The sequence below is a fragment of the Eulemur rufifrons genome, chromosome 2, assembly GCF_041146395.1.
Source record: "Eulemur rufifrons isolate Redbay chromosome 2, OSU_ERuf_1, whole genome shotgun sequence".
Lineage (NCBI taxonomy): Eukaryota > Metazoa > Chordata > Mammalia > Primates > Lemuridae > Eulemur > Eulemur rufifrons.
This window is the reverse complement of record NC_090984.1, coordinates 55,752,246-55,779,109: the sequence shown is the minus strand read 5'-3', so window position 1 is coordinate 55,779,109 and position 26,864 is coordinate 55,752,246. Positions and strand designations below refer to the sequence as shown.

The 26,864-nt window shown below is 35.9% G+C and overlaps 1 protein-coding gene across 1 annotated transcript; it reads right to left on the bottom strand.

Annotated features, from left to right (window-relative positions):
* Positions 1-1,245: 1,245 nt before the first annotated feature.
* On the bottom strand, positions 1,246-22,369 carry ARHGAP11A (Rho GTPase activating protein 11A). The gene is made up of 12 exons (XM_069462003.1): positions 21,550-22,369; positions 18,595-18,665; positions 16,655-16,751; positions 15,972-16,225; positions 15,150-15,313; positions 14,826-14,972; positions 9,744-9,818; positions 8,767-8,934; positions 5,902-6,031; positions 5,305-5,413; positions 3,163-3,301; positions 1,246-2,840 (listed from the first exon to the last, which is right to left on the bottom strand). The coding sequence occupies exons 1-12, from the start codon at positions 21,676-21,678 to the stop codon at positions 1,246-1,248; spliced, it is 3,078 nt and encodes a 1,025-aa protein (XP_069318104.1). The 5' UTR covers positions 21,679-22,369.
* Between the last annotated feature and the right edge of the window lie 4,495 nt (positions 22,370-26,864).

The window sequence follows — 26,864 nt, the reverse complement described above, 5'->3', positions numbered from 1 at the left end:
CAAACATTTGATGACTTGAAATTGCCCATCCATACATACGCCGTAAGTCTGCTTGTTCAGAGAGGTGTGCAATCTGCTCTAATCTGCTCCAACACCTAAACATGGCAGTCTGACAACTGACCTGCAAAACTATCTTTAATGGTTGATTCTGTCTGCTTATTCCTTTCTCTAAAACCTAAAAGAATATATTCTGTTGTGCATAATACTCTTTCTTCAAAGATTTTTAATTTGTAATAATTTAAAATATAAACTTAGGCAGATTTGCTTGACAATTTGGTGCATGTTCTAAATGGCACTTTGAATTTCATTAGAGCCTCAGGCAAGTAATTTTCCAGAAAGTTATCTTTAATATCTATGCTAAATAAATAACATTTACACACACAAAACAAAATCATCATAGGTTTTTATCTAAGTAAAATGTACAGAGGTGCATCAAGTATTCTAAAATCAAGCATCTACATAAGAAATCACCACCTTGATTACATTTTTTAAAGTTTAATTATTCCTCTTTAAATAGTTTCCATTTCTATATTGGACAAAACAGATACAAATGTATTTGTGCAAATTATCTTTAAAAACACAGTATGGCTTCAAAGTCATCAATTAATTCTACATCCAAATACATGAGCACACTTTAGTCATTATTCTGCCTTAGCCATTGTTCTTAGTTCAAGTGAACACATGGTACCTCTACAGGTGACATAAACCAAGTTACTCTGCCCCAAAGAATAATAATTAGGATGCTATTGAAGAAAATTAATTTCTAGGGATTCTGGCAGACAATACACATTAACATAATTCACAACATAAGATTTGCAGGGCTTATCTCTTCCCTTTACACACTAGAAATTTATTGTGGAAACCTTATCTGACTTGGAGGAATAACAGGAAGTAGGCTCAACTTGCTCTGTTCTTCCTATCACACCCAAAAATCATGCAATTTTCTAAACTTAATTTCTTATAAAGCCAGTCAACAATTTCTTTAAGAAGGTAAAGTCTAATTGCTGCTTTAAGAGATCACAATAAAATTAAAGTTTATATACTGCCATAATTAAGAAAAACAAAGTAGTTATTTGTACAAGTATAGAAATCCAAGCTGCTTGTGCAGGGAAGTTAAAATGTTTCGAAGAAAATCTATTGCTTAACGATCACCCTGAGCTACGGATTAACATGGGGATTATCCTGTAAGTCATATCACCAAGTTTTCACTTTATTTACATTAATGACAAGTATAACATTTACCAATTACAAGTCTACAGGTTTACTTGTTGGTAGTAGTTGAGGTTTTCCCATAGGATTTTTTGGAGAACCTTTGTACCAGACCCTTTCTTTTTCTGATGGTTTCCTAAAGACCCTATTATTTATCCCAGAAAAAGAGCTCATATTGTTATTTACAACAGATTTTGACATGTCATGATTAGTCAGGTCATCCAAGGGAATCTTAACTTGGCTATCAGATATCATTTCCTGTTCATAAACTCTAGTAGACCTAAGAGAAGCATTCACTGTATCTGGGTGTCTCTTGATCTTTAAGAAAGATTTAGAAGTTAACTCCATGCTTGATTTTGAAATTGCATCAGTGTTTGACGGTTCACATGATGTACACTTCTGTTCTTTAGGACATGATTTGGTACATGAAGCAAAGGAATCTTTTGATGTATTTTCTATACAAGAGGAAAGAGCACCGTCACAGCTCACTGATTTAATCAGAGGAGAAGCAGCATCACCAAGACTCATCAACTTATGCCTTATAGGTTGCCTGCCATACTCCAACAAAGAATTAATTCTTCTGACAGACTGACGAACAGGAGTACGCTGAAACTTAAGAGGTGACTTAGCTTTTGTTCTATTTGGTTCATTTAAAGAAAGCTTGTTAAACCACTGTATGTGATCTGAAACTTTCCCATGTTCTGTCATTTGTAAACTTTCAGAGGAAGTTTTATCATATGTCTCCACCAGTGACTGCTGTTTAGCAATTCTCATAGGCCTAGGTTTTGACAAGTTTGTTATAATGCATGTACTCTGCTGTGAGGAAGAGGGTCTAGCCTCATCCTCTCCAGAAGCTGCGCATTTCAGTGAGTTCTCTTCAATCATATTCTCATTCTCCTTTAATTCAGTATTTAGTTTATCCCTTGGATACTGCTGTTTCTTTATTTGTTCATCACTGGAGAATTCTTGCTTGCTGAAATAATCTTTTGGTATATTTGAATGATTGTCTTTTTCATGTTCCACCTTCACCTGAATTGAATAACATTTTACAGCTGCTTCTCTGTCAAATTTTTGAGTTTGATGTGGTGAAAAGTCTCTTTCTGAAATATGATTTCCATCTTCACCAATGTGGTGTTCATAATTTTCCTTTGATTCTATTATAGTCAAATCATTAGTTTCAAACAGATTTTTCTCTGGGCTATGTTCTATGTAAGATGTTTCGTTTAATTTTACTTTCTCCATATTAGTTACTGATGACTGCCTATGATTTATCAATGCATGAAGATTACTTCCAGATTCAGAAAATGCTTTCTGAATTTTCACCAAAGTCTCTGTGGTCAAGGTATTTTCATCCCCACTAAGGGAGCTTCCCATTACGTTGGTATTATGCTTACTGGGTAAATCAGAAGTAGTAAGTTCATATGAAGTACCAGGTGACTTTTCAACCATAATATCAGGCTCCAAAGAAGAGCTTTCTACCTCAAGATTTCCCACTATTGAAGAAGCTTCATTTGCATCTATTTCTTGAAAACTTGAATTACTAGGTCCTGTCCAAGACATCCGGTAATTTGTTCCATCTAGTCGCTTGGGAGTTAGTAAGTTTTCCTCAGACTTACTGATCTTTTTTGAACCTAAAATAAAGCAATTCAGTGCTTTTAATCCTTTGTATCCAATTGCATTTTGAAATATCCAAATACATGGCAAATAAGGCACTAAGGACTGAATTCCAATAAAGACTTGTAATAAAATAAATAATTTTTAATATAAAAATGTCAGTCATTTTATATTTACATGTGTAAGAATTCTCCAATTGTTGATAGGAATTTAAATACTTCTATCAAACATGAATTTTTAATATCTAGAAAGTAAAGTATTTGGTATATTTTATCATTAAGAAAAAGCAACTAAAGCAGGATTTTTGGGTAAAACTCTAACAGTATCATGTAAATGTACCTTTCCTTGGTAACCTTTCATCAGCATCTGGACTAAAACGCAGACCTGTTTTTACAGACTCAATCCTATTTTTTAAACTTTGTTGATTTGCAAGTCGTCGGCCAACATTTTCACATCTATTGACACCAGAACATCCATTCTGCACAGAACAGTAAAATTCAAAAAGCTCCGGTTAAGAAATAAGCCTAGTTAATTGAAAATATTAAGACAAAGTAAATTTTTTTGTAGTTACCAAAATCTATAGCTAAATAAAAAGGCATATATAATTGGGAAACAATTTTATGACAAATACAAATATTCTTGCCTGATAATGAAAATTATAATCAGTTGACTTGGCAATTAGTTCATATTTTATGATCTAAAATAAAACATACTTGGATATTTATTAATTAAAAAAATTTTCTTTTGTGCTGACTCTGTGCCGGGACCTGTTCACACATCACGAAAAGCAAATCCCAGATCAAAATCTTACCCTTATTACATTCTATTTAGATGGAGAGACTTAGACCAAAACAAGATAGACAATAAATCATTTTATATAAATACAACATACAAGAGAAAAGTAAAACAGGGTAAGAAGGATATGAAGGGGTGAAGGGTAGGGGTGTAATTTTAAATAGGATGATCGATCAGAAGATGATTTGCGAGTAAAGAACAAAAAAAGCAAGAGCCATGAAGATTTAAGGGGGAAGAACATTACCCAGTACAATTGCTGAGGCTGGAGCAAAGTCTGGCACGATCACAAACAGCAAGGAGGTCACAGTGAATGGAGCAGAGTGAGTAATGGGGACAGGAGTAGGGACTGGAGAGGCAGCCTGGGAGCAGATCACCTGGAGCCTTGCAGGTCTATGTGAGAATTCTGGCTTTTATCCAGAATGAAATTGGAGGGTTTTGAGCAGAGAAATGATATAACTTAACCTGGGTTTTAATAGTGTAATTTTGGCTACAGTAACGTAGCAAGGATAGAGGAATGTAGACCTATTAGCAGGAGCTTACTACAGTAATCCAGCTGAAAGATGACAGAACTTAAGAGAAAAGCAAGAAAAGTAGTACTGGTGAAAAATTGGTCAGCTTGGAGATACTCTGAAAGCAGAATTAGACAGGATTCTCTAACAGATTAGACGTGATGGTGTGTAAGAGAAAGTAAGGGATCAAGAATGCCACCCTGGCTTTTGACCTAAGTGACTAGAAGAATGAGTTGCCATAACTGAGATAAGGAAAACTGTAGTTAGAAGTTTTAGTGGCAGGAGGTGAGGGTGGGGTGGGGTAGTGGACAGTGGCAGCAAAGAGATGGACCTCAGGAGCTCTGTTTGGGACACGTTACACTTGAGCTACCTATTTAATTAGATATCTAAGTAGGAAAGTCAAATAGGTAGATGTTAAGAAATAGGAAAGTTGTTCAGGAGACTATTTTGGGCTGGAGAACTTAAGTTCAGAAGTTTTAAGTAAATATAGGTTGAGCATTCCATATCTGGAAAACCAAAATCCAAAATGCTCTGAAATCTGAAACTATTTGAGCACTGACATGTTGCTCGAATAAAATGCTCATTATAGCATTTCAGATTTCAGATTAGGGATGCGGAACTGGTAAGTATAATGCAAATATTCCAAAATCTAAAAAAAAATCTGAAATCTGAAACACTTCTGATCCCAGGCATTTTAGATAAGGGAAACTAAACCTGTATATGTTTACATACTGATGATCATCTTAAGTGACTGGAGAGAGAAAAGAGAAGTCCAAGTACTAAGCTTTGGGCACGTCAATGTCAGGGAATTTTGAAAGTAGCCAGTGAGGAAGCAAGGAAAGAAAGTATACTAAAGACCAAAGAGGAGCAAGTGATCAGCTGTATCAAGCCCTGTTGACGGGTCAAGTCAAATAAGGACTGATGTTTGACCACTGGTTTGAGCAACATTGAATTCATGGGTGACCTTGATGAGAGCAGTTTCTGTGGAGTATTGGGAGAAAAGTCTGACTGGAATTGATTGAAGCAGAATGGAAAAAGAGGAACTAGAGATACCAACTCAAGTATAAGAGTTTGGTATAAAGAGAAGAAGAGACTGGGATAGTAGCTGGAGGAGAGGCAGGGTCAAGAGTGTCTTTTGTGCATTATAAACAGATTAGTGAAATGGCAAGACACTTACTACATCTCTGCTGTTTTTCCCTAGACTAAATTTCAAACGAAGAGATCTTCGAACATTTTCTTTACAACTGATTTTAGGAGAGAAGCAGCCTGCTTTTCCTGATTCCACCCTGAAAAGAGTGAAATTAAAAATGTCAGCTTATAGTATAAACACCAGAGGAATTCTTACAAATGAAATTTGAGAGTCCACAGCAAACCATATTGCTAAAAATTGAGCAGAATAATTTTTTAAAACCAGTTAAACTTCAAGGTACCATATTATGAACACATTGTATTTGCATATAAAAATAATCCATTTATGAAAAATATTATTTAGTCACTTATAAGTTGGAATCCTTGAAATAGACTAATGATTTTTAAACTAATAGGACATTATAAAACTACACCATCAACATAAAAGGATTTTGGGCAAGTAAAGTGAACTCAAATTAGGAATCTTTCTCTGGTGTATATTTGATTAATAAGACTATAAAGGCAAAGGGAATTTTTAAAATTGATGATTCAAATATGATTCTTGATAGAACAAATAAAATATTTTACTAACTATATATACACCAAATATATATCCAATGAAAACAAAATATCCTGGATAAATTACCTGCAAACTTTTTTGCCTGCAATTCTTTTACTTCTCCTTGGCACACCTGTACTGATCAAATGATTTCCACTGAGGGCTACAGGAGAGAATGAACTCTGAGATGACCCTTCTGAGCTTGTATCAATGTGAACTATAAAAATAAGCACATGTAATATACCATACATACTTATTTTCCTTTTAAAATGTAAAATAGCAATAGCAGCAATTAGATTTAAAGCCTTAATTTCTACCCCCAAGCAACAACAGTAATCAATTTCTGGTTAGAAACTTCCGGTGTCAGATAGCCCAACTCAACTAAAAAAAGTATCCATTCCTTACTTTTGAGTTGTCAATTAAAGGTCAGATTCAGCATTACTTTCACATTAGAGTGTTGCTTTAAATTCTTTTAATAATACAAGGAAGGGGTGGGCACTGTTGCAGATTGAAGAGAAAGCTTTGGAGACAGACTTGACTTGAGTTTGCCCTATCACTTAGTAAATGGCTTTAGGCTCTTAAAATGGACTTCTATGATGAATATAAATATTACTGTCATATATATATACACACACACACACACACACATACACATCTGATACAGTATGTGGTACATAATATTAAGACTATTATCAAAAATAAGCTATAGACAAACAAGTTGCAGTCTGAGTATCCAGGATATACCTGCTAGCCAACTGCTGTCCACCTGACTCTGGAATGTAATTTACCCAATATTTTTGGAAAACAGACAAAAACTAATTATCTATAACACATGCCTAACCACCTGGCCACTGTTTTGTTCCATGAGACTAGTATTTAAAACAGAAGCTCAATTCAACACCATTTATATCATGAAATCAACTATAGTAAAAAAATAATGAAAAAAGTAAAATAATTATGAACAAAGGCTCTATATACATTTGGCTTATGTTTTTTAATCATACCCAGTATATACTCAACAAATAAGAACCCTCTCAATTCACTATTGTTATTGATAAAGAATTCACAAAGCTCCCAGAAAAAAATACAATCATTATAATGACTTTTGGGTGCATTTGGCTGAAGAAAATTTTGGAAGCCAATATAATATATCCAATGCAACATAGGTAGCTTTATTACAGGGGTGCAGTCTAGTCATTTTGAAAATGGGTAGTGGTCACAGGAAGCACAGTCAGAATATATAGAATGATGCAACTTTATCATGTATATAAGAAAAAAATTAACAGATACTCAATGGACTGTAGGTTAATGTTGTTGCCTTTATATACTTTAAAAAGCATCATACTGTTACAATCTAAACTTAGAAATCAGCCTTTTCTCAATTTTACAAATGAATTTATTGAGTTGTGGCTGAGAAAGTAGGGACAAAGAAAAATGGTGAGTTAAAAATAATAGGATTACTGTTGTTGAACCTTTACGTTTTTTAAAAAGGAATCAACAAGTTCATTCCCTGAGGAAGATGCTATAAAGCAAATAAACAAAGGCAGGTAGAACTATAATTCTCATTTGCCATTTGGAAAATGTCCTCCAAATTGGAAAGGCTTTTAAATATTAAAAAAAAAAAAAAAAACAACTACATTACTTTAAAGGAGTTTAAGTCGCCAACCTCAGAATACTGAATGAGCTACAGACATAAGATTCAGAGTTCTTACCATTATAGTTTAATGAGCCATAGAGAACCTATGATACTGTTCAACTTTTTAGAAGAATGAACAAGGAAAGTATAAACTTTTTCAATAATAGAAACAAAAGAGAGGCTTTTGGGAAGAAGAGCTCATATAACTCAGCTAACGAATTCAAAATGAAACACCATCTGAAACCAACAAAATAAAAATCTAAAAGATCACTCACATTTTAACTAAAAGTGAGATATATAAACGTGAGACAGAGGACCCTGGGCTTAACTAGGATTTCATTTCATTTTTGGTTGATCGTAAGGTTAACATGAGCTCACTTGTATTTTGCACATGCTGAAAGATCAGCCAACTCAACCTATAACCACACTAACAAAAATCTAGTCTCTCAGTTAGCATGAGACTATATTATTTTTGAAGGCTTTGGTTGGCCACGTTAGGAACTTGTAGTTAATTTGGAAGAAAATAGCTGGGCTGGTAAGAGGTCTAGAAACCATGCCACAAGGAAGAATATAAACAAAGTTTTAAAGCTTTTATAAAAGGTACTTGCGTTTAAAACTTTAAAATACTCCGATTCTCAAAACCATAATCTGCAATGGTAACACTCCCACTCTGGATTCAGAGATGATCAAACTTTTGGCAACCTTGACTCAACCAGAAGATAGCAATAAAGCCATAGCTATAGATCAGAAGTAACTAAAGTAGGATTCGGGATATCCAATCAAATAAAACAGCATCAGTGCTATCCACAAAAGCCCAAAATACCACTCTGAGGTTTTGTTTCTTTCTTTCTTTGAGACAGGGTATCACTCTGTTGTCCAGGCTGGAGTGTGCAGTGGTGCAATCATAGCTCACTGTAACTTCAAACTCCTGGGCTCAAGCAATCCTCTCACCTCAGCCTTCTGAGTAATTGGAACTACAGGCGTGCTCCACCATGTCCAGCTAATTTTTAAATTTTTTGTAGAGATGGGGTCTCACTATGTTACTAGAGCTGGTCTTGAACTTCAAGTGATCCTCCCACCTTGGCCTCCCAAAGCACTGGGATTACAGGTGTGAAGTCACTGTGCCCAGTCCCACTCTGAGTTATTTATCATAAATTTCAATAAGGCATGGCCATTAAACAACACACACACACACACACACACACACACACAAATTAATTATATTGAACCAGTGTCTATTTTAAAAGGCAGGGAACTTTTGCCTAGAATAGGCATGTTAATGTTTACAACCCACTTATATAAATTTTATTTGCTACCTGATACTGGTGTAGAACTGCTACTGAAGAGATTACTCGGCAATAGCTCAAAGTTAAAATTGTGCTTGATGGACTTCCTTTTCTTACTTGAGAAACCATGAGACGAATCTATTGGAAGTTTACGTTTAGCATTTGGTGTAAGAATCACTGGTGATACAGATAGCTGGGCTGAAAAAAATACCAAAAACAAAACCAATTTGTTGTTTCTTCTGCAGAGTTGATAAAATACGAAAACTTTATGTAATTTCTTCTTATAAATCTATTACTTAGAGCTAACCAAAAAATAACAGGGATACATTGTCATCAATTTTATGTCATATAACTAAATTAAAATTCTGCAATTATTTAAAATGAAAATAAGTCTCGCAAAAACGCAAGACTTAAGATTAAGAAACAGCAGTAACTTAAACCAAATAGACTAAAAGATGCATATGATACACATTAAAGCATATTAATGTAGGGAAGAAATTATAGTCAAGGAGTTGAAACAAAACTGATCTAAATATCATTTTTGCTTTTAATCATAACTGAATATTAACCAATCCATTTAGTCACTCTGAAAACAAAAGCTCATACTGTCTCTTATTATTAACTGAATGATTTTAGCCACAAGCAAATTAGGATAAAAAATTGGAACAAACAAACTTATGGTTCTAAAACAGAAATGAGGTTGAGCTATTTTCACACATCCAATAGTATTTAAATTACAAACAATAGAAAAGTATGATTAAGATTAAAGATGTAACAATAGACTAAAAAAAAATTCTTACCTACAATGTTGGGTTCATTATATCCAACGTAATTAGCAATGTCAAAACATAGTATATATAGTACCACATCTCCATTGAAAATAACATTTGGATTTGATTAAACTAAATTTGATTAACTAAAGTAAGTTAGGTAATTATTACTATAATTATTTTTGTAGACTACTATAAAAATTTTCATTTAAATAGATACATATAATAAATACCTACCAATTCTTTCCTGTTGAGGTGTAATAGAGGGTGTTCTGTTAGATTTAAATTTATTAAGTGCTCCACTCACAAAATCTGAAATGCAAAGCATATATAATCATTTATAACTTAACACTTACCTATTTTTCACATATTGATATTTGTGGTCTTCTTTTAACATCTTTTATCACCTTATACAATTTTAAAGTTATTTAAGGTTATTTAAGGAATTATTTCAAAATATAAAGAAATACTAAAGGATATATTTTTACCCCATTCCCCAATTATACTTCTATATCCCTTTTAAAAAGGGAGTATAATACAGAATGAAATATGATACAAATATGCATAATGTACCGAAAGGGTAGGGAAGAGGGAATCATTACTTTTTGGAGCAAAAGATGATGGTCTGAACTGAAGCAGGAGCAGTGGAAATGGAGGCAGGAATAAAGGTATTTAACAGATCAAGGTGACAACACTTAAGTGATCAATGGGATGTGGGGATGGGGAAAGAGCAGATAAGGCCACCTAGAATTCTGATTTTGATGACTGAGTAGACAATGGTGCCACCGAATGAAAAAGGAAATTATGCAAGGAAGAGTTAGACAGGCCTATGAGACGCTTGAATGAATATAAATCCATCTGTGGAAAGATCAGGGCTGGAGAAGCCAATCTGGGAGCCATCAGCCCAGAAATGGTAGCTTTTTAAAAAATGTGAGTGAGTGAGACCATTTAAGAAAAGGGCAAAGTATGAGAAGAAGGTCAGGCATGAAAGAATGGGATATTTTAGAGGTATTCGGAAAAAGAAAATCCAGAAAATGAGATAAAATAAATGGCCAAAGAGGTGAGGGGAAAAAAAGCAAGCAGTGTTACAAAAAACAAGGGAGAAAAAAAATACCAAGAAAGAAATAGCCAAGTGGTCAGGGATTCTGAAGAATACAGGCCTAAAAAATATATATACACCTGATTTAGCTATAAGTAAATTGTTATGACTTGAACAGGAATAGTTTCACACAAAAATAGTCCCCTTTCAGACAGATTAATCACCAAATACCACTTAATATAGTTATGTAAATGTATAAGTTTAATAATAACCACTTATGTATTATTGAGAAATCTTACACCCTCAAGTGAAATAGGTACCAATCAGAGAAGAATATTGAAAACCTCAATGAAGAGCTAGAGATGGACAATGCTCTAACTGGCAGGCAATGCCTAATGAAGACAAACTTTATGACACCTGTGCAGATAAAGGAGGTTAATATGGGAGAGGAAAAAGAGACAAAAGAAAAAGGAAAAAAGGAGAAATGAGAGCCAGAGCAGAAGAAAGAAGAAATAACTGAACATCAAACAGACTCAGCCACAGTAGAAAACATACAATTAAGACAGCACAGCAAAATCAGGACTATTAAAAGACAAACTGTTCGTTCTATTCTCTGAAACCATCTCTCTCTTTTTTTTTGCCTCTGTGTTTATATCTATTTATAATAACTTTATTCTTTCCATAATGATTAGATATAAGATGACTGAATAATACCCATTTTTCTATTTTGCCAAAATCTTTATCTGAAACCTATTGCTGGTCTTCTTTGATGGGCATTTTTTTTTCTTTTGATTGCATCATTGGCCACACTGAAGATTCAAACTACGTATTTAGAGAAAGAGAAAAACTATGTCTCAATCCCTTTATTTTTAAGAGATGGGGTCTTGCTCTGTCACTCAGGCTGGAGTGCAGTGGCATGATCATAGATCACTGTAACCTCAAACTCCTGGGCTTAAGCAATCCTTCCACCTCAGCCACCTGAGTATCTGGGACTACAGGCACACATCACCATGCCTGGCTAATTTTTTTTTTTTTGGTAGAGATGAGGTCTCGCTAGGTTACCCAAGCTGATCTCGAACTCCTCGGCCCAAGGGATCCTCCTGCCTCCACCTCCCAAAGTGCTGGAATTACAGGCATGAATCACTGCACCCGGCCCCTCGATCCCTTTAATAGTCTCATGAGTTTATTACTGGTATTTCAGGAAGTACTGCACTAATAAGGGCATCATATTAATCAGCTAAGCACTGCACCACCATCTATGAAAGACATTTGTTAGCACAATGACAATTAGGGAGGAGCACACACACATATTCATGTACACTGGCAAGAATAGCAAAAGTATAATAAACTAAACCACTTTGCTTATGTTACAAGAACTTACCCATGACATCCTGTGTAGATTCTGAGGCAATACAATTGTTGTGAATTGTTGTAACTGGCATAAAACTAAGCTAGAGTAACTCACTAATATAATAAATATTTATGAAAATAAAAGTACAAGTTCTGTAGGATTACACAACAATGTGAATATACCTAACATTTCTGAACTATACACTTAAAAAAGGTTAAGATAGCAAATTTTATGTTATATGTATTTCACAAATTTTTAAAAAGTCAAGATTTTTCAAAGCAATGCAATTGAATGAAACACATGGATTTTTTTTTTTGCATTTCAAAGTGAGATGAAAAAAAAGAAGGCTAGCTACAATATAAACACTGATGACCTAAAGCTCCTTAACAGTTTCAAATTGCTAATGAAATCAACGAATTTTAGTGATGTTTGACAAATGCTATCCTAATGTGTTCAAATAAATAAAGTATCTCTGAGTTTAGGCCAAATATTAATAACTCAATCTAATGTATTCATTCAAAAGTTTATGCCTATTCAGTAAAAACCACTGGGTTGGTACAGTGATGTATAAAATATGGTTTCTACCTTCACAGAGTATTGCATATAACAACTCTTAAAGCCTAAAATATTATAGAATGTCAGAGAAGAAGAGAGATTATTTCCCCACTGAGGAAAAAAAATGAGGCATATAACAACTCTTAAAGCCTAAAATATTATAGAATGTCAGAGCAGAAGAGAGATTATTTCCCCACTGAGGAAAAAAAATGAGAAGAGCTTGCTCGACAAGACATTTAACCTAAATTTTGACAACTAGATACAATTTGAACAGCAGAGGTAGAGAGATGTAAAAACATCATATCAATAAACAATATAAGCAAAAGAATGAAAGTGTCTGAAAAACAATAAATAAATAGCACAGTTTGACTAAAGTACAGGTTGCTTAAAGGAAAGACAGGAAACAGTAGACAGGTAAGCTAGAGCAATCCTATGACAGACCTTTAATACCAAGCTAGATATATCAGTATTATCAATGAAAGTTTATGAAGGTGAGAGATACTTGAGTAGAGTTATACATTAAAAATGTCAGCCTTAACACCAGTAAGTAGGGTGGATTCAAGACAGGTACAAAGACCAAGAAGGAGATTCTTACAGTAAAGATACAGTAAACAGTGCAGAGATAGAATCTTATAGAACCTGAAAACTGTGTGAATATAGATGGCAAAGACCATGGTTTAAATACTGAGTGCCTAGGGAATGGAGGTGCTGCTAAAAGAAAATGGAATTCATATAGAACCAGTTTAAAGAGGATGAAAATGGTCATTTCAAAACATTAAGCTTAAATCACCAAGGAAAAGCAGGTATGACTGGTTGTTAGTAAAGTAGAACTGATATTTTTGAGATAACGGTGATAGAGATCTGGTAGTAATCTATTTAGATGTGAAAACTGAAACTCTAGGAGTGAATGAGATCACCAGGCGAAAGAGGACAATAAAGATGATCCGTGTTTAAGAAATATCTACATTTGGGAAAGTTTTATGGGTTAAATTGTGTCCTCCAAAAACAGATGTTTAAACCCTAACGCCCAGTACCTATGAATGTGACCACACTTAGAATTAGTGTCTTTACAGATATGGTCAAGTTGAGAAGAGGCCACTAGAGTGGGCCCTAATTCAGTATGTCCCTATAAAAGGAAAATGCAGACACAGAGGAATACCCAGGAAGAACACCATTGTGGGAGACAATGGCAGAGATTAGAGTGATGCAGCTGCAAAGTCAAGGAATGCCTAGGACTGACAGCCACTACTAGAAGTTAGGAAGCTATGAGAAAGGATTCTCTCCTACAGGTTTCGGACACCCGGCCAACACCTTGTTTTCAAACTTCTAGCCTCCAGAACTAAGACAAATTTCTGTTGTTTTAAACCACTCAGTTTGTGGTACTTTCCTACAGTAGCCCTAGGAAAATAATACATAAGACATAAGAGGACTCTACAATGGAAGTAAATAACAAACACAAGAATGCAATAACATATAAGACAAAAGATTAAAAAAGGAATGGGACAGTTAATAACAATTGGTTTGGATACTCAAAAGACGAGAAATTTCCTAACACGATTGGAAAACGAATGGCCTCTTGTCTTCTTGACCAAGAAGGAGATAAGAAGTTTTATTACCAACTCCACCATGATAGGACTTTTGGTCTTTTTGATTCTTCCTTGGTAATATTTCCTTCATCATTTAGTTTGCACTCCTAAGTAATTCATGTCACTAACAAGTTCAAACAACGATCTCACACTTGGATTACTGACACACATTTCTGACCAATCTTCCTTCTTCCAAGTCTCAATTCTTCAAATCAGTTAATTTTCTAAAACATTTTAATCAAGTCCTGCCTCAAATCATAAACTTTTAATGGTTCACTAACACCTAGGTTGATATTCTAATTCTTTGCCTGGCATCAAGCTCACCATTATACCACCCCAATCCTTACAATGAATCCGTCACTCAAGTCACGCTGGTCTACTTACTTACAGACACAGACATAGCTTACTTCTTCCTAACACAAATCTTTCTTCATAGCATCCTTTTCATCTAGAATAGGATATAAGTATTCTGACTCTCCAACCAATTCTCCTAGATTCTACCCTTTCTTCAAGAAGGCTCAGTTTGTCCTCCTCTTTGACAAGTCCCTGATCATTACAACCAAGGGAACTTTTCTCCTTTTAATACATTTTATATTAGTGCTAAAGATTCAGCCACTTAATTATTAGACTATGTTGTCCTTTTATCTTTTCATATGCATATGTCCTATCTTTCCAACTATGCTGTAAGCATTAAAAGGCATATACCACAGTTTATACTTCTTTATGTTCAAATGCATTTTAGATAAAAACAAATTGCTGTACCGCCAGAAAATGGGACTGCCACTTACCTCCTACGCTTTGTCTTCGTTTTCTCTTATGTTCACCAGGAGTTTCATATTCACCTTCTTCAAAGCCTTCCAGTGATGGAGTAGCACAGAGGCCATCAATACCCAACATAGCAGGTATCTTTTCCAGAATAAAATCTGGTACATGTCCTAAATGAAAATGTTCACAAGTAAGACAATTGTTATCCTTCCTTCACTCCTCCTCAAAAATGTTTAGATAGTAATATACAAACTTTCCAAAATTTGTCTTCATAGTTCACTTGGAAGAAACTGGGATCTCCCTCATTTAAACAAATTCTGTGCCTTAATAATGCAACTACATCTTACCAATATCTGATGCATTATCAATGAAAGTCTGTATTACTGCAGCCTGTAATCGTAGCTTTTTCTCTGTGTTAGCAGACATCTTTTCATGTCCTTCACTTATCTGAAGAAGATTTGGTGCAAATATTACCGCAAGATTGCTGCTGTCCATCTTATTCTCACTGGACCTTAAGTGAAAAAAGGTTTTATTAGATGGAGCCAAAGATAAACATATTTAGCATATTTTGAAGATCTCTTACTTTATCAGTCACATCCAAGTCAAAACACTTACCCTTTACCCATCTACACGACTGACTTGAACATATAAAAGAACCAGAAATATTAATATATAGTCGCTATATATTTAAATATATATCATAAAAACCATGCTAACCCTAGAGTTCACACTTTGCTTTTCCACACAAGTTGAACATGTCTACCTGATTTTCAAACTCACACATAAAAAACTGGAGTTATTAGAAGGTAGCTTGTTATCTCTAGAATAAGCAGATTCACTGAGAGTAGAGAGAGGAGAAAAATTCAAAAAGTGAAATACAAACATTTTAAAAACACAATAATCAGAAGCTATTCAGTGGACAATGAATCCTATCAATACCAATAAGCCGTTAAGGCATTCATAATGATGGCTTTAAGACAGCAAGGAAATATTAAATCATTTGATGCACTGTTTCAGAAATTATACAAGATATACTTCTCATAGTAAAGAAATAATGTAATATTTTTTAGAAAAATTTCCATTCCAAATGAAATTTATCTACAAGTGTAAATCTTTAACTAGTTGGGAAATTAAACTATTATTTCCTAAGAGTTTTAATTACCACTTACCTTAGAGAAACATTCCTGAGAAAGTTAAAGAAGTATCTTAATATATTAACTGTGTGGTCACTCATAAGACAGGAGAGCAACAATGTAGCTTTAGTCTTCTCCTCTGTTCCTAACCGTTGAGCTTTAAAAAATGCTTCATGCAAATCAGCTGGAAGAATGGGCTTTGGCAATTCCCTAAAAAACTGCTTAAGAAGTCCTGCAATATCACAAGGTGGTGCAGAAGATAGGCAACCTTCACCATGATCCAATTTATTCTGAAATAAATATAATAATCTTGAGTATTTTTGGGAACTTAAGAGTTTAACACTATAAAGTATTTTTATTATACTCTAATTAAAGAGCTCTTTTTTTAAAATAATTTCTCTTAACTCTCATTTTAATATATATCCCCTCTTTTTCCAGAAGGCCAAAAAACAAAATTTAACAATTTTTTAATTTCATATAGAATATAGAAATAGTATAATCTTCTATACTATGAATTTAAAAGTACTCTGTAAACTTTTAAAGCACAATATAAATGATATATAATTTCTTTTGAAAAAAGATTCTTTTGCCATGAAAAAAAGCTATTTGTAAATTTAATTTCTGGCAATTATTCATGTAATAGTTCTAAATATTTCAAAAACAGAAACAGAATTGGAAAATGGTACTAGTGAAAAATTATAGTTCAAGAATATCCTTACTTTTAGTGCTTTTAGACGAATAACAGATCCTGATTTCCGAAAAAGCCCTTCTGTGTGAATATGCTCTTGTAAAGACGTGCAAGCATCAACAAGAAAGCTGAAAGAGAGACTATTTTTCAGGTGGCCAGATACACATCTTATCAAATCCTATTTTCCTGCTAAAGTATATGAGCAGGCAAGTAAGCACTGTGCCCCTTTCAGAAGCTCTGATGCCACAAATCCCTTTAGTCTTTGTGACAAAGTTACCTTTAGTTTTCTGTCTTGCTTCCTAAATTCTTCTAAGGTCCCTCTTTTTACTCATGCCAACTCCATTGTGCCCACTCAGTTTCATATACTTCTTTCTCAATCCCAGTCCACTTCTCTGCTTCCCTTCAGAGCACAAGACTTGTCTTTTTTACTGCCTCTACTTCTTTATATTCCAGCCTCTACTCCACCCTCTCCAGTCAGAATCTCATTCCCCATTAACCGAGTAAAACAGCTCACAAAGTCACCAGCGGCCTCTGCCTTGCCAAATCCATGGTCCATTCGTTGTCCTCACCTTGCTTGCCCTATCAGCATCTGACACACCTGATCACTCCTTATTCATCTCAAATATGCTCTTTTTCCCTACTCTTCTGGTTTTCCTGCTATTTCCCCTACTGTTGCTTCTCAAACTCCTTTTCTGGCTCCTCTTCTTCTGCCAGATCTTACATGGTAGAACAAGCCAGGGCTCTGTCCAAGGCCGCCTTCTTTTATCTTCCTTCTCTCCATGGGTGATCTTGCACAGCATACATAGCTTTACATATCTATCATCTATTACATTTGCCCAAAAATAGGGCAAGATTTTTTTTGTCAACCCAACATGACCTCTCAGAAAAGTAGGGTATACCCCAGGTCCTTACAATGCTTTTCATATTAAGAGATATGTGCTCAATTTCTTCATTTTAAACAATAATCTTGATCAATGTTGGCTTTAGATACTTACATATTCAACAGCTGGGACCCATAAATTAGGATGGTTACAAGCTACAAATAACTGATACAGTTGTATTGGTGCACAGTGGCTAAGTGTCAGCCCTGCTTACAGAGGGTAACTGACAGAATAGTTTAAAAAAAAAAAAAAGTAGGTCACAAAATTACAACAAAGATTTAGATGTTATTCCTGGGGATATGACTTTATAATTCCAAATGTTAAAAATCATTGTAGGTTTTCATTATAGGAAAATACATCTTAATTCATCTTTCATACATTACTTAAAAAGCAAAATAGTAAGTGAGACAACAAGGTATTCAATAAATGCTTTTGGATGATGCACCACTTACAACCTAGATTATTGGACTGGAATAACAAACCCTACTTTGGATAAAGTTGAAATGAATTATATGCATTTTAAAACTATGTTCTTATATACAACTAATATGTATTTAAATTTTTTAAAACTATGTTCTTAAAACATAAACATCCCTAGTAATTTCTGATGCAGTTAGTTCAAAAGGTTATTTTTTTTTTCAAAAGGTTATTTATAAATAAGCGGCATAGAAAAGTGTTACATAATATTTATTCACAAATACTCCAATATCTTAGTTTAAATATTCTTTTATACAACATTTATTTAAAAAACAAAAAATATCAAAATTATTACTGAATTGGTAATTCAGTATATTACTTAATCAGAATTCTGGCAAAAGAATTGGTATTGAACTGAAAACTGACTTAATAGAAAAAAATTGATTTCTAATATTTATTCACAACTGGACCTTAAAAGTCAATCCTGGGAATGAGTACAAATTACAAATTTAAAATATGTGAAAGTTAGAAAGTTTTATTTTACATTAGTTAATGTTAGAGGTGAAATTCTTTGCTGGTTTGAAACAAATATGTGTCAATCAACTATTTCTTTTTAAACACATGAAGCCAGTTTGAAATATTTACTCTGTTCTTCATTACCAACTCTGCTTACCTTGGAATGTGTCCATATTCTGGTACAACAGAATGGGGTAATGCATTAAAAGGTACTCCAAATATTTTACCCTAAAATGACAAATTCAGTTACTCTGACACAAATATTAGGTATAAAAATTTTCTTACACATCAGGCAAATTAAAAACCTCAGGAAATAAAGAAAATAGCATAAACTATAAGCTATCAAACAAGACAAAACAATTATTTCAAGTGCATTTGGTAACAAGTAACTACTATATTAGATATTATTGCTAGGTGCTGAGAGTACGAAGATGGCTGAGATAAAGTCATTGCCCTCAAACAATCTAGCAAATTCGGTCAGTCTCCAGTCTGATCATGGAAAATCAATCCAGTTAGTACTTAGAAAATTCTCCAACAGAATTTGGACCAAAACACAAACATTTTCCAAAAAATACTACAGGTTCCTTCGGTGATCTTATAAATACCGATCATATACTTTCCTTTGGTCACGTTGTAAATACTAACTTACACAAACTGAAAAATCAATTGATAAGCAAAACAATAATTCCAGTCACTCATTGAGTACTTTCTAAAATTACATCAGAAGAGGTTATTTTTAGACCCGATATCTTTTCCATACCCTATAGAAAAGTGCTTTTCGAACTATGCCCTGAGGTAGGTACACAAGGCAGGAGTTCTGTAAATATTTAAGTACAATTTTATCTAACTACTTGGAAATCCATTTTTAAAATCTCACATTCAAATTTTTAATACATTGAGGAACCTAAGAGTAAGCATGTATGTTAGTTAACTTCAGTGTTTTTGCACACTGAAGTGTAAAGAATCTGCCACTATCTTTGTGCATGCATTTGAACTTCTTAAAAATGTGTTACTGATTAACAAGGTCATGGCTTTGCACTGCACTGAAAAGTAAATTCAAGCCTGTATCTGTCTGCTCATACAAAATTAAGTGGGTACAACCTAATCTCACCTATGTTAATTTAGCTTAGATGAATCTACTGTGAAACATAAGTGTTTCAAGAGCATTTTATTCAACTTTCTATTTACATTAAGAAATCACTTGGTATTGTTAATGATTCAACACAGTAACAAAATTTTACTAGTACTCTTTCAAGCACTTGACCCCATTTAATTTACAAATATTCCAAGCTGAAAAGACAGGACAGTATAGAGCTAAAGAGAGTAGGCTCCTAGAGGCAAGACTGCTAGATTTTAAATCTTGGCACTTCTACCTTGATCAAATTAATATTCTGTTATAGAGTTATAGGAAGAATGAAATGAATTAAAACATGTGAAAACTTTATATCAGTGTTTGACATAGAGTAAGCATGCAAAGAATATTTATTGCTGTTATGATTATCATTTCAAGGTGAATGATTTTTAAAAAGTATCAGTAAGAACAACCCCTTTATTTAGGTAAATTAGAATGTTCTTGATAGTGTGCAACCAAACAAAATGCAAAAATAAACCAGATACTAAAGCCGATAAAAGTCTAAAACTGTCACACCTAACTAGAATGAATTGTTGTATTTTTTCATGTCTCATTATTTTTAATAGGCTTCACAAATAACCATAATTATTTCTCATAACATGCTTTTTAAACTTTACATATTAGAATATCATTTACAATATAATTTTTTAAAAGATTTACCGTACTTTTCTTAAAAAGCTCAAAAACTACTATTAGCTAACAAACACCAAAGAGCAAAAGAAATGAGTTTTTCAAATTACCTATCCTGTTAGATCACTAGGCCTATCTACAGACCTTAACGTTTTTTTTTTTAATTCCCTTAACAATCCAAGGAGATACCTTATTCCCACTTTATACATTAAGAAATTGAAACTTAGGGAAATCAAACAAGGAACCCAAGTTCACAGACCTAGCAGGGGTGGAGCAGGACTCAAACTCAGGACTATCTGACTCTAAAGGCAGATGTGGGTTTTCTTGATAAAGAGTGAAAAAAAAAATCCATGTACAAATTCTCCCATATAGTTTAAAAAACAGCTATATTTGAGATCTTGGAAAGCCAGTTTTACAATCAGAAGAAATCTCTATGGTTCTAAAATATGAATACACATGTTACCATTAATTTGCAAACAACAAAAACAATTTCTCCAAAATGTACATGCTATTAAGAGGTATACATATTATATTTTTGTCAGTTTTCTTCTCCAGGTACTTACATTTAAAATAAAATGCTTTATATCCAATTTACTTTATTTTTCACAATTAAATTCTTGATTATGTGGTAAAGCCATTAAAATCTCATTAAAAAATCCCCTAATCTCGACCACTAAAACATCAACAGCTTTCAATCACTTCGTTCTGGCTTCTCAATTTATTCATTTAAAAAAATAGCTTTACTTCTCAAAAATATAATACGGCCAAGCAGCAAGCTTGTTTTCTCAAATTGGTGAATATGGAGGCATCACCTGAAGCCTACTTCTAATGCTGTCACACCTCATCTACTGATCCCTTTAGAAAATGCACTGGTCCCCTTGTTCCTCTACAAACCTTACCTAAAACTGTGATAGAGGGCTAGAGTTTGTCTCCCTCCCCAGTGCTACTTGTTCGAAATATAATAAATTGGCAATATCTGGAAACATTTTTAATTGTTATAACTGAGAGATGCTACTGGCATCTAGTGGGTAGAACTCAGAGATGCTGCCAAACATCCTACAATTCACAGGACAGCATCGCCTCTTCTCCCTAACAAAGAATTATCTACTCCAAAATATCAGTAGTGCTGAGGTTGGTAAATCCTGCAACTTCCTCTCAATGATCAAAAATCCCTGAAAAGAATCAAGAATGCCATTTTTTAAATATCAGCAATTGACCATCTGGATTGAATTAAACACATTTAACCACATTGGTTTTGATACAAAGAGTGAAGATTTTAGCATGACTCGGTAATAAGTGATGATACGGCGTGTGCCTTTTTTAACCCGAATCCCGTTTTCCAGCACTTACCCCTATTTCCGTGGCTGCTGTTTCATGTCTCCTGCTATCGCACTGCCCACGGCTACCTTTGACCTTAATGCCATAGACGGCCCGAAGCTGCTGCAACAAGGCCAATCTCACCAGCCTCTGATCCCACATCTCGTACCCGTCGTTCACTCTCCGAGGCAGGATCTGTGTCCTGACCCTCTTTCGCCACCAAGTCTTGCAATTTCCAAATACTCTCAGGTTTGAGCTCCGCTCCGCTGCCTTCCGGCTACGTCTGGCACTCCTCTGGCCCACAGCCCCTGCCACTTCCACGGCTTGTTCTTAATCCTCTATCTTACACTTACACAGACCCTCTTCTCTTGGCCCTTTGATCCAGCCACACCTCACTCTTCCTTCACTTACACTGACCTTCTTTCTGGTCACCCGATCCTTTCAGCTACTTACATAGACTTCACTTCTTTCTCCCTGATTCTTTCGGTTCCTCGCACCAACGCCTGTAGCCAGCTTCTCAACACTTCCGGCCACTTCCAGTGATCCCCTTTCCTCCAAATCTCCCTTTGCCCGCTCTGGTTTCCTCACCCCTCCAATCCCAGCAAGCTCAGCTGGGCGTTCGTTTCTCGGTCCCCGCGTCCCCACCCTAGCCTAGCCGCCGGACCAGCCGGCTGCTCAGGCGCCTCTTCCAGTCCCGGTGCCCGCCCGGGCTGGTCGCCGCCGTCACCCCGTTTCACAGGCAGCTCGTTCCGTCCTCCGTCAGCCTGCCCGCGGCTCCCGGCCTGCACATCCTGGGGCGCTCACTGGAGCCAAGCAGCTCGCCTCATGCCTCTGCCCCACCTCCTCTGCAGACACCCGGAGCCACTACGGCCGTCGATCCCGCAGTTCCAGCCCAGGCTCAAATGGCAGCGCCAAACAGCGCTCCGCATCTGATTGGTCCGCTTCTCTTTTCAAAATCAGGACCTCGGAGGGTGGCCAGGAGCTGCCTGACTAGGGAGGTGCGGGCGGAGGGGCGATCACGAAGGGTGTAGCGGCCAAACCTAAGAAACGTGAAAAGAAAGATGAGCTTCACTTGCTCCTTCATAGCCATATTTTTTGGAGGAAAATACAGTTCAAAGTATGCTTGAATATCTTGACCTGCGCCTCAGACAATATACAGTATGTGGGGAAATGCAATAGACACCTTGTTCTCATTTCTCCAGAACTCAGCTGAAGCTGAAGGCCCTCTTACGGAAAACCGTTCTACGGAACCCGAGATGAGACAATTTAAGTCACGATTCACAAATGCCGATTTTTAGTAACCTTAACCCACTGCCCTTGGTAGGAACTACGGCTATGGGATTTTGTTCATGTTTGGGGGACTGATAGTGATACACAAATCTTATTGCATAGGAAGTTAAGTACAACAAAGAAGACCCGTCACGAGGGAGTAAAGTACGGGAAAAATGCGAAGTCTGGGGGAGGTGGCCGCTTACATGAGCTTCATTCGGTGGGATTTGGCCTTAGGAGACCCGGAGGGAGCGTGGCTCCCCGCCCAGACTTTGCTGAAACCTGGGTTATCTTGTTGACCTGAAAGGCTGCACACACCCAGCTCTGAGCTGCCTTTCCATTCGGAAACAGCAACAATCCCATCAAGTTGGTCTCTGTTTGTTGGGATGTAATTCTTTTAGGGCGGGAGACTTGCGCTCAATTTAAATACAGACAATATAGTATATATTTACTACCACCCCACCTCACCCCCCGACCCCCGAGTAAACAAACTTGCTTAGAGCAGCGACAGAACTTTAACTGCCTTATATACTGTTGTTGTATCCCCATTGCCTAATAGCGCCAGGGGCTAAAGGAATATTTGCCCAATGAATGAATTTAAGTAAAGAACATTTTCTTAGAATAATTTTGCTCCTTTTGGAGTTCAAGTCCTTAAATATTGCTTACTTTCTATCACGATGGCCTTTTAAAAAAAAATTAAGGAACTTTTTATATACTGGCCCATTGTGATATAAGTTGCACACTTTTTTTTAACTTTTTGCTTTTCTTTTTTGTTTGTTTAAATCATAATCGATCTCTTCTCTTAATGCTTCCGGATTCTAATCATGGACAGGAATGTTTTCCCCACTCCTAAATTATAAAAGAATTCACTCATGTGAATTCTAGTACTGGTTTTTCTAGTACTAGTTTTTTCTAGTACTGCTATGTTTTCATTTTTTACATTAGGTCTCTGATTCATTTGGAATTTATCCAGTGTAGAAAGTAAAGAACGGATCCAATTTTATCTTTTTCCATACACAGCTATCCAGCCCTAGACATTTTTAACTCACTTCGTGAACTCCCACACCTACTTCTAAAAGTAGCAAACCACTACTACTTAAACACTCATTGAGTCCCTTGAATAGGAAAAGGGAACTCATCTTTAGTTAAGTATTAGGATTTGCTTTTAGTTAGTGCCAGAAGGTGACACACATCATTTTCCTTAGATGTTATCTTACCTAGCTCTCCCTTCTGTGAAATCAGTCAATAAAGTATCTGCCATAGCGCCTCCCTAAACCTTTTCCCAGCATCCCTGCTTGAAATAAGATGATTTGTGCAGCTTTTGAATTAGGTCCAGAGCTTTTCTCAGTAAAGCCAAAATGATTGTTTCTGGAATCACCACCTCCAGGGGCTGGCACAGTCCACAGACATATGACTCCATTTATTAATGAAACAAAAATGTTTGGGGAAACATCTATCATATTCTGTCCTAAATTTGCACTTGACTAAGATAGAAAATAATACAGTGATCTCTTGAGGTCACTGGGGCTATCACCAGAGTAGCGGACACTGTGGTGCTTCTCTGAGGTCCCCCTCCAAGACAGAGGATGTCATGCTCCCCAGCTGCAGGAGTGTGGCTACTGATGGCCAAGCCCCGTCTGAGAACTGCTCTATGGAAAAGAGCTGCCTCACCCCAGCTGACGCCTTCCACTGGGCAGTGTGTACTCCATGACTAGTTAACATAAGGGTACACAAGCCTGGCCCCGTTACCTCAATTGGAGACAATTGAAGGCCTTCCCGGGTCCAGAACTGCCTGTGGGATCAGCTGAGGCCTATGTGGCAACTCTATCACAGTCTGCCCAATCCTATTTCTTTCACTCTTTGTTTTGTTCCAAGAGCTCTCCCCAGTTAAGCCTCCTATAGGTATATCTCCATCTTGGTATCTGATTTTCAGGCAACCCAACTTAAGATACAGGCTCAAAGGTTTTCCCTAAACAGTGCTCTAAACTATAGCCTTGCTATTAAAATATGATGTATGGATAAGAAGCATTGACATCACCTGGAAACTACAGTCACGTGTCTCTTAATGATGGGGATATCTTTTGAGAAATGCATTGGTAGGTGATTTTGTTGCAGTGCAAACATCATAGAATATACTTACACAAACTTTGATAGTATAGCCTACTACACACCTAGGCGATGTGGGATAGCCTATTGCTCCTAGGCTACAAACCTGCACAGCATGTTACTGTACTGAATACTGTAGGCAGTTATAACAATAGTAAGCACTTGTGTATGTAAACATAGAAAATGTACAGTAAAAATACTGTATAAAAGATTTTTTAAAAAAGGGTATACCTGTATAAGGCACTTACCATGAATGGTGCCTGTAGGAAGGGAAGCTGCTCTGGGTGAGTCAGTGAGTGAGTGAGTAGTGAGTGAATGTGAAGGGCTAGGATGTAACACTACTGCACACTTAGGCTACACTAAATTTATAAAACAAATTTCTTTCTTCAATAATAAATTAACTTTAGCTTCCTGTAACTTTTTTACTTTATAAACTTTTTAATTTTTTAAAACTTTTGACCCTTTGTAATAACACTTAGCTTAAAACACAAACATATTGTACAGGTGTTACAAAATATTTTCTTTCTTTATATCATTATTCTATAGGCTTTTTCTATTTTAAAATTGTTTATTTGTTTTGCTTCTTACACGTTTTTGCTAAAAACTAACACACAAACACACACATTAGCCTAGGCCTATACAGGGTCAGGATCATCAATATCACTGTCTTCCACCTCTGCATCTTGTCCCACTGGAAGATCTTCAGGGGCAGTAACACATGGAGCTGCCATCTCCTCTGATAACAACGACTTCTGGAATACCTCCTGAAGGACCGTCACAAATACGTGAGTAATGCATTGCACTATGACAATGTAACAATGGCTACAACATCACTAGGCAATAGGAAGTTTTCAACTTCATTATAATCTTATGGGACCACCATTGTACAAGTGGTTCATCATGGAACAAAACGTCAATATGTGGTGCATGATCTGTAGTTAGAAAAGAAGTAACTCAGGCTCCACCCCAGGCCTACTGAACCGCAATCTGCAGTTTTATGATTGCCAGGTAATTTGTACATTAAAATTTAAGAAGCCCTGATCTAGGCTCAAAAGACAATGGACTAAGCTCAAAAATATTTCTTACTCTGGCTTATTGGTTGGAGAAAGCAAACAATATTTTGGTGCACTTTATAATATGCAAATTAAATAAAAAATAGAAAGCATCCAGAGGAGACACTTGGTCATCTGACCGGATAATTTTAGGTATTCTAGTCTCTCAGGTCACAGAGCTTTCTCTTGCTCTGGAGGCTGCCTTGTAGGGTGTTCTGTCCAAAGAATAGGCCAGGACTTGTGCCAACTCTGAAACATTGACAAATCATGTAAAATCATAAAAAAGAACGAGGACTCCATTTCTCTGCTAAATTGACATGGCTGGTGTGGGGACCCTTATTTGCAAGTTTCCCTTGCTGAGTGTATTTAGTGTGTTTATTTATTGTGTGTGCCTCCTGCGGAGGTCATATGATGCTGTAGACAGAAAAGAGTTCGGGGATCAGTCAAGCAAATTACAGAATATTGAAAAGGTCATCACAGTAAAGTACATCACTATAATCCACAGAATATATGGGGCCTTAAAGTCCTAATGCTTTGACTTTTGCTCAGAATTTGTAGGAGATAAGAAAAATGAACTACGTCAAAGCATTTTTACAACCAAAATTAAAATAGAGGTAGATTCATTTAACCCCTGTCAGCAGTCTCAAACTCACTGGGCTGTCTTCTGTGTTCATGGAGTTCTGTTTCTGTGAAACTTGATAGGATGGGGGGCTGTTACTGCTTTGGAACCTTCCCTGAAGACTTAAGGAAAGACAAGAGATGGGTGATAATAGAACCAGTTGCTGAGATATCTTCACACATTTGAAGCCAGCCTGATGGCTAAGGTAGTGCTGACAGCTTCCCACCTGACCCAGGGCTCTGTGACATCGACTGGCTCAAATGTGTGATCTGTCCGCTTGTTAACCACACAGCAGAGACAGC

What these genes read in the sequence shown, in the direction of transcription:
- ARHGAP11A (XM_069462003.1), bottom strand. Translation starts at nt 21,678, where the DNA reads ATGTGGGATCAGAGGCTGGTGAGATTGGCCTTGTTGCAGCAGCTTCGG. An exon ending in TTCGTCTAAAAGCACTAAAA is followed by an intron (nt 16,226 to 16,654) that starts GTAAGGATATTC and finishes TATTTATTTCAG; the next exon opens with AATAAATTGGATCATGGTGA. An exon ending in GGAAAAACAGCAGAGATGTA is followed by an intron (nt 3,302 to 5,304) that starts GTAAGTGTCTTG and finishes TGTTCTGTGCAG; the next exon opens with AATGGATGTTCTGGTGTCAA.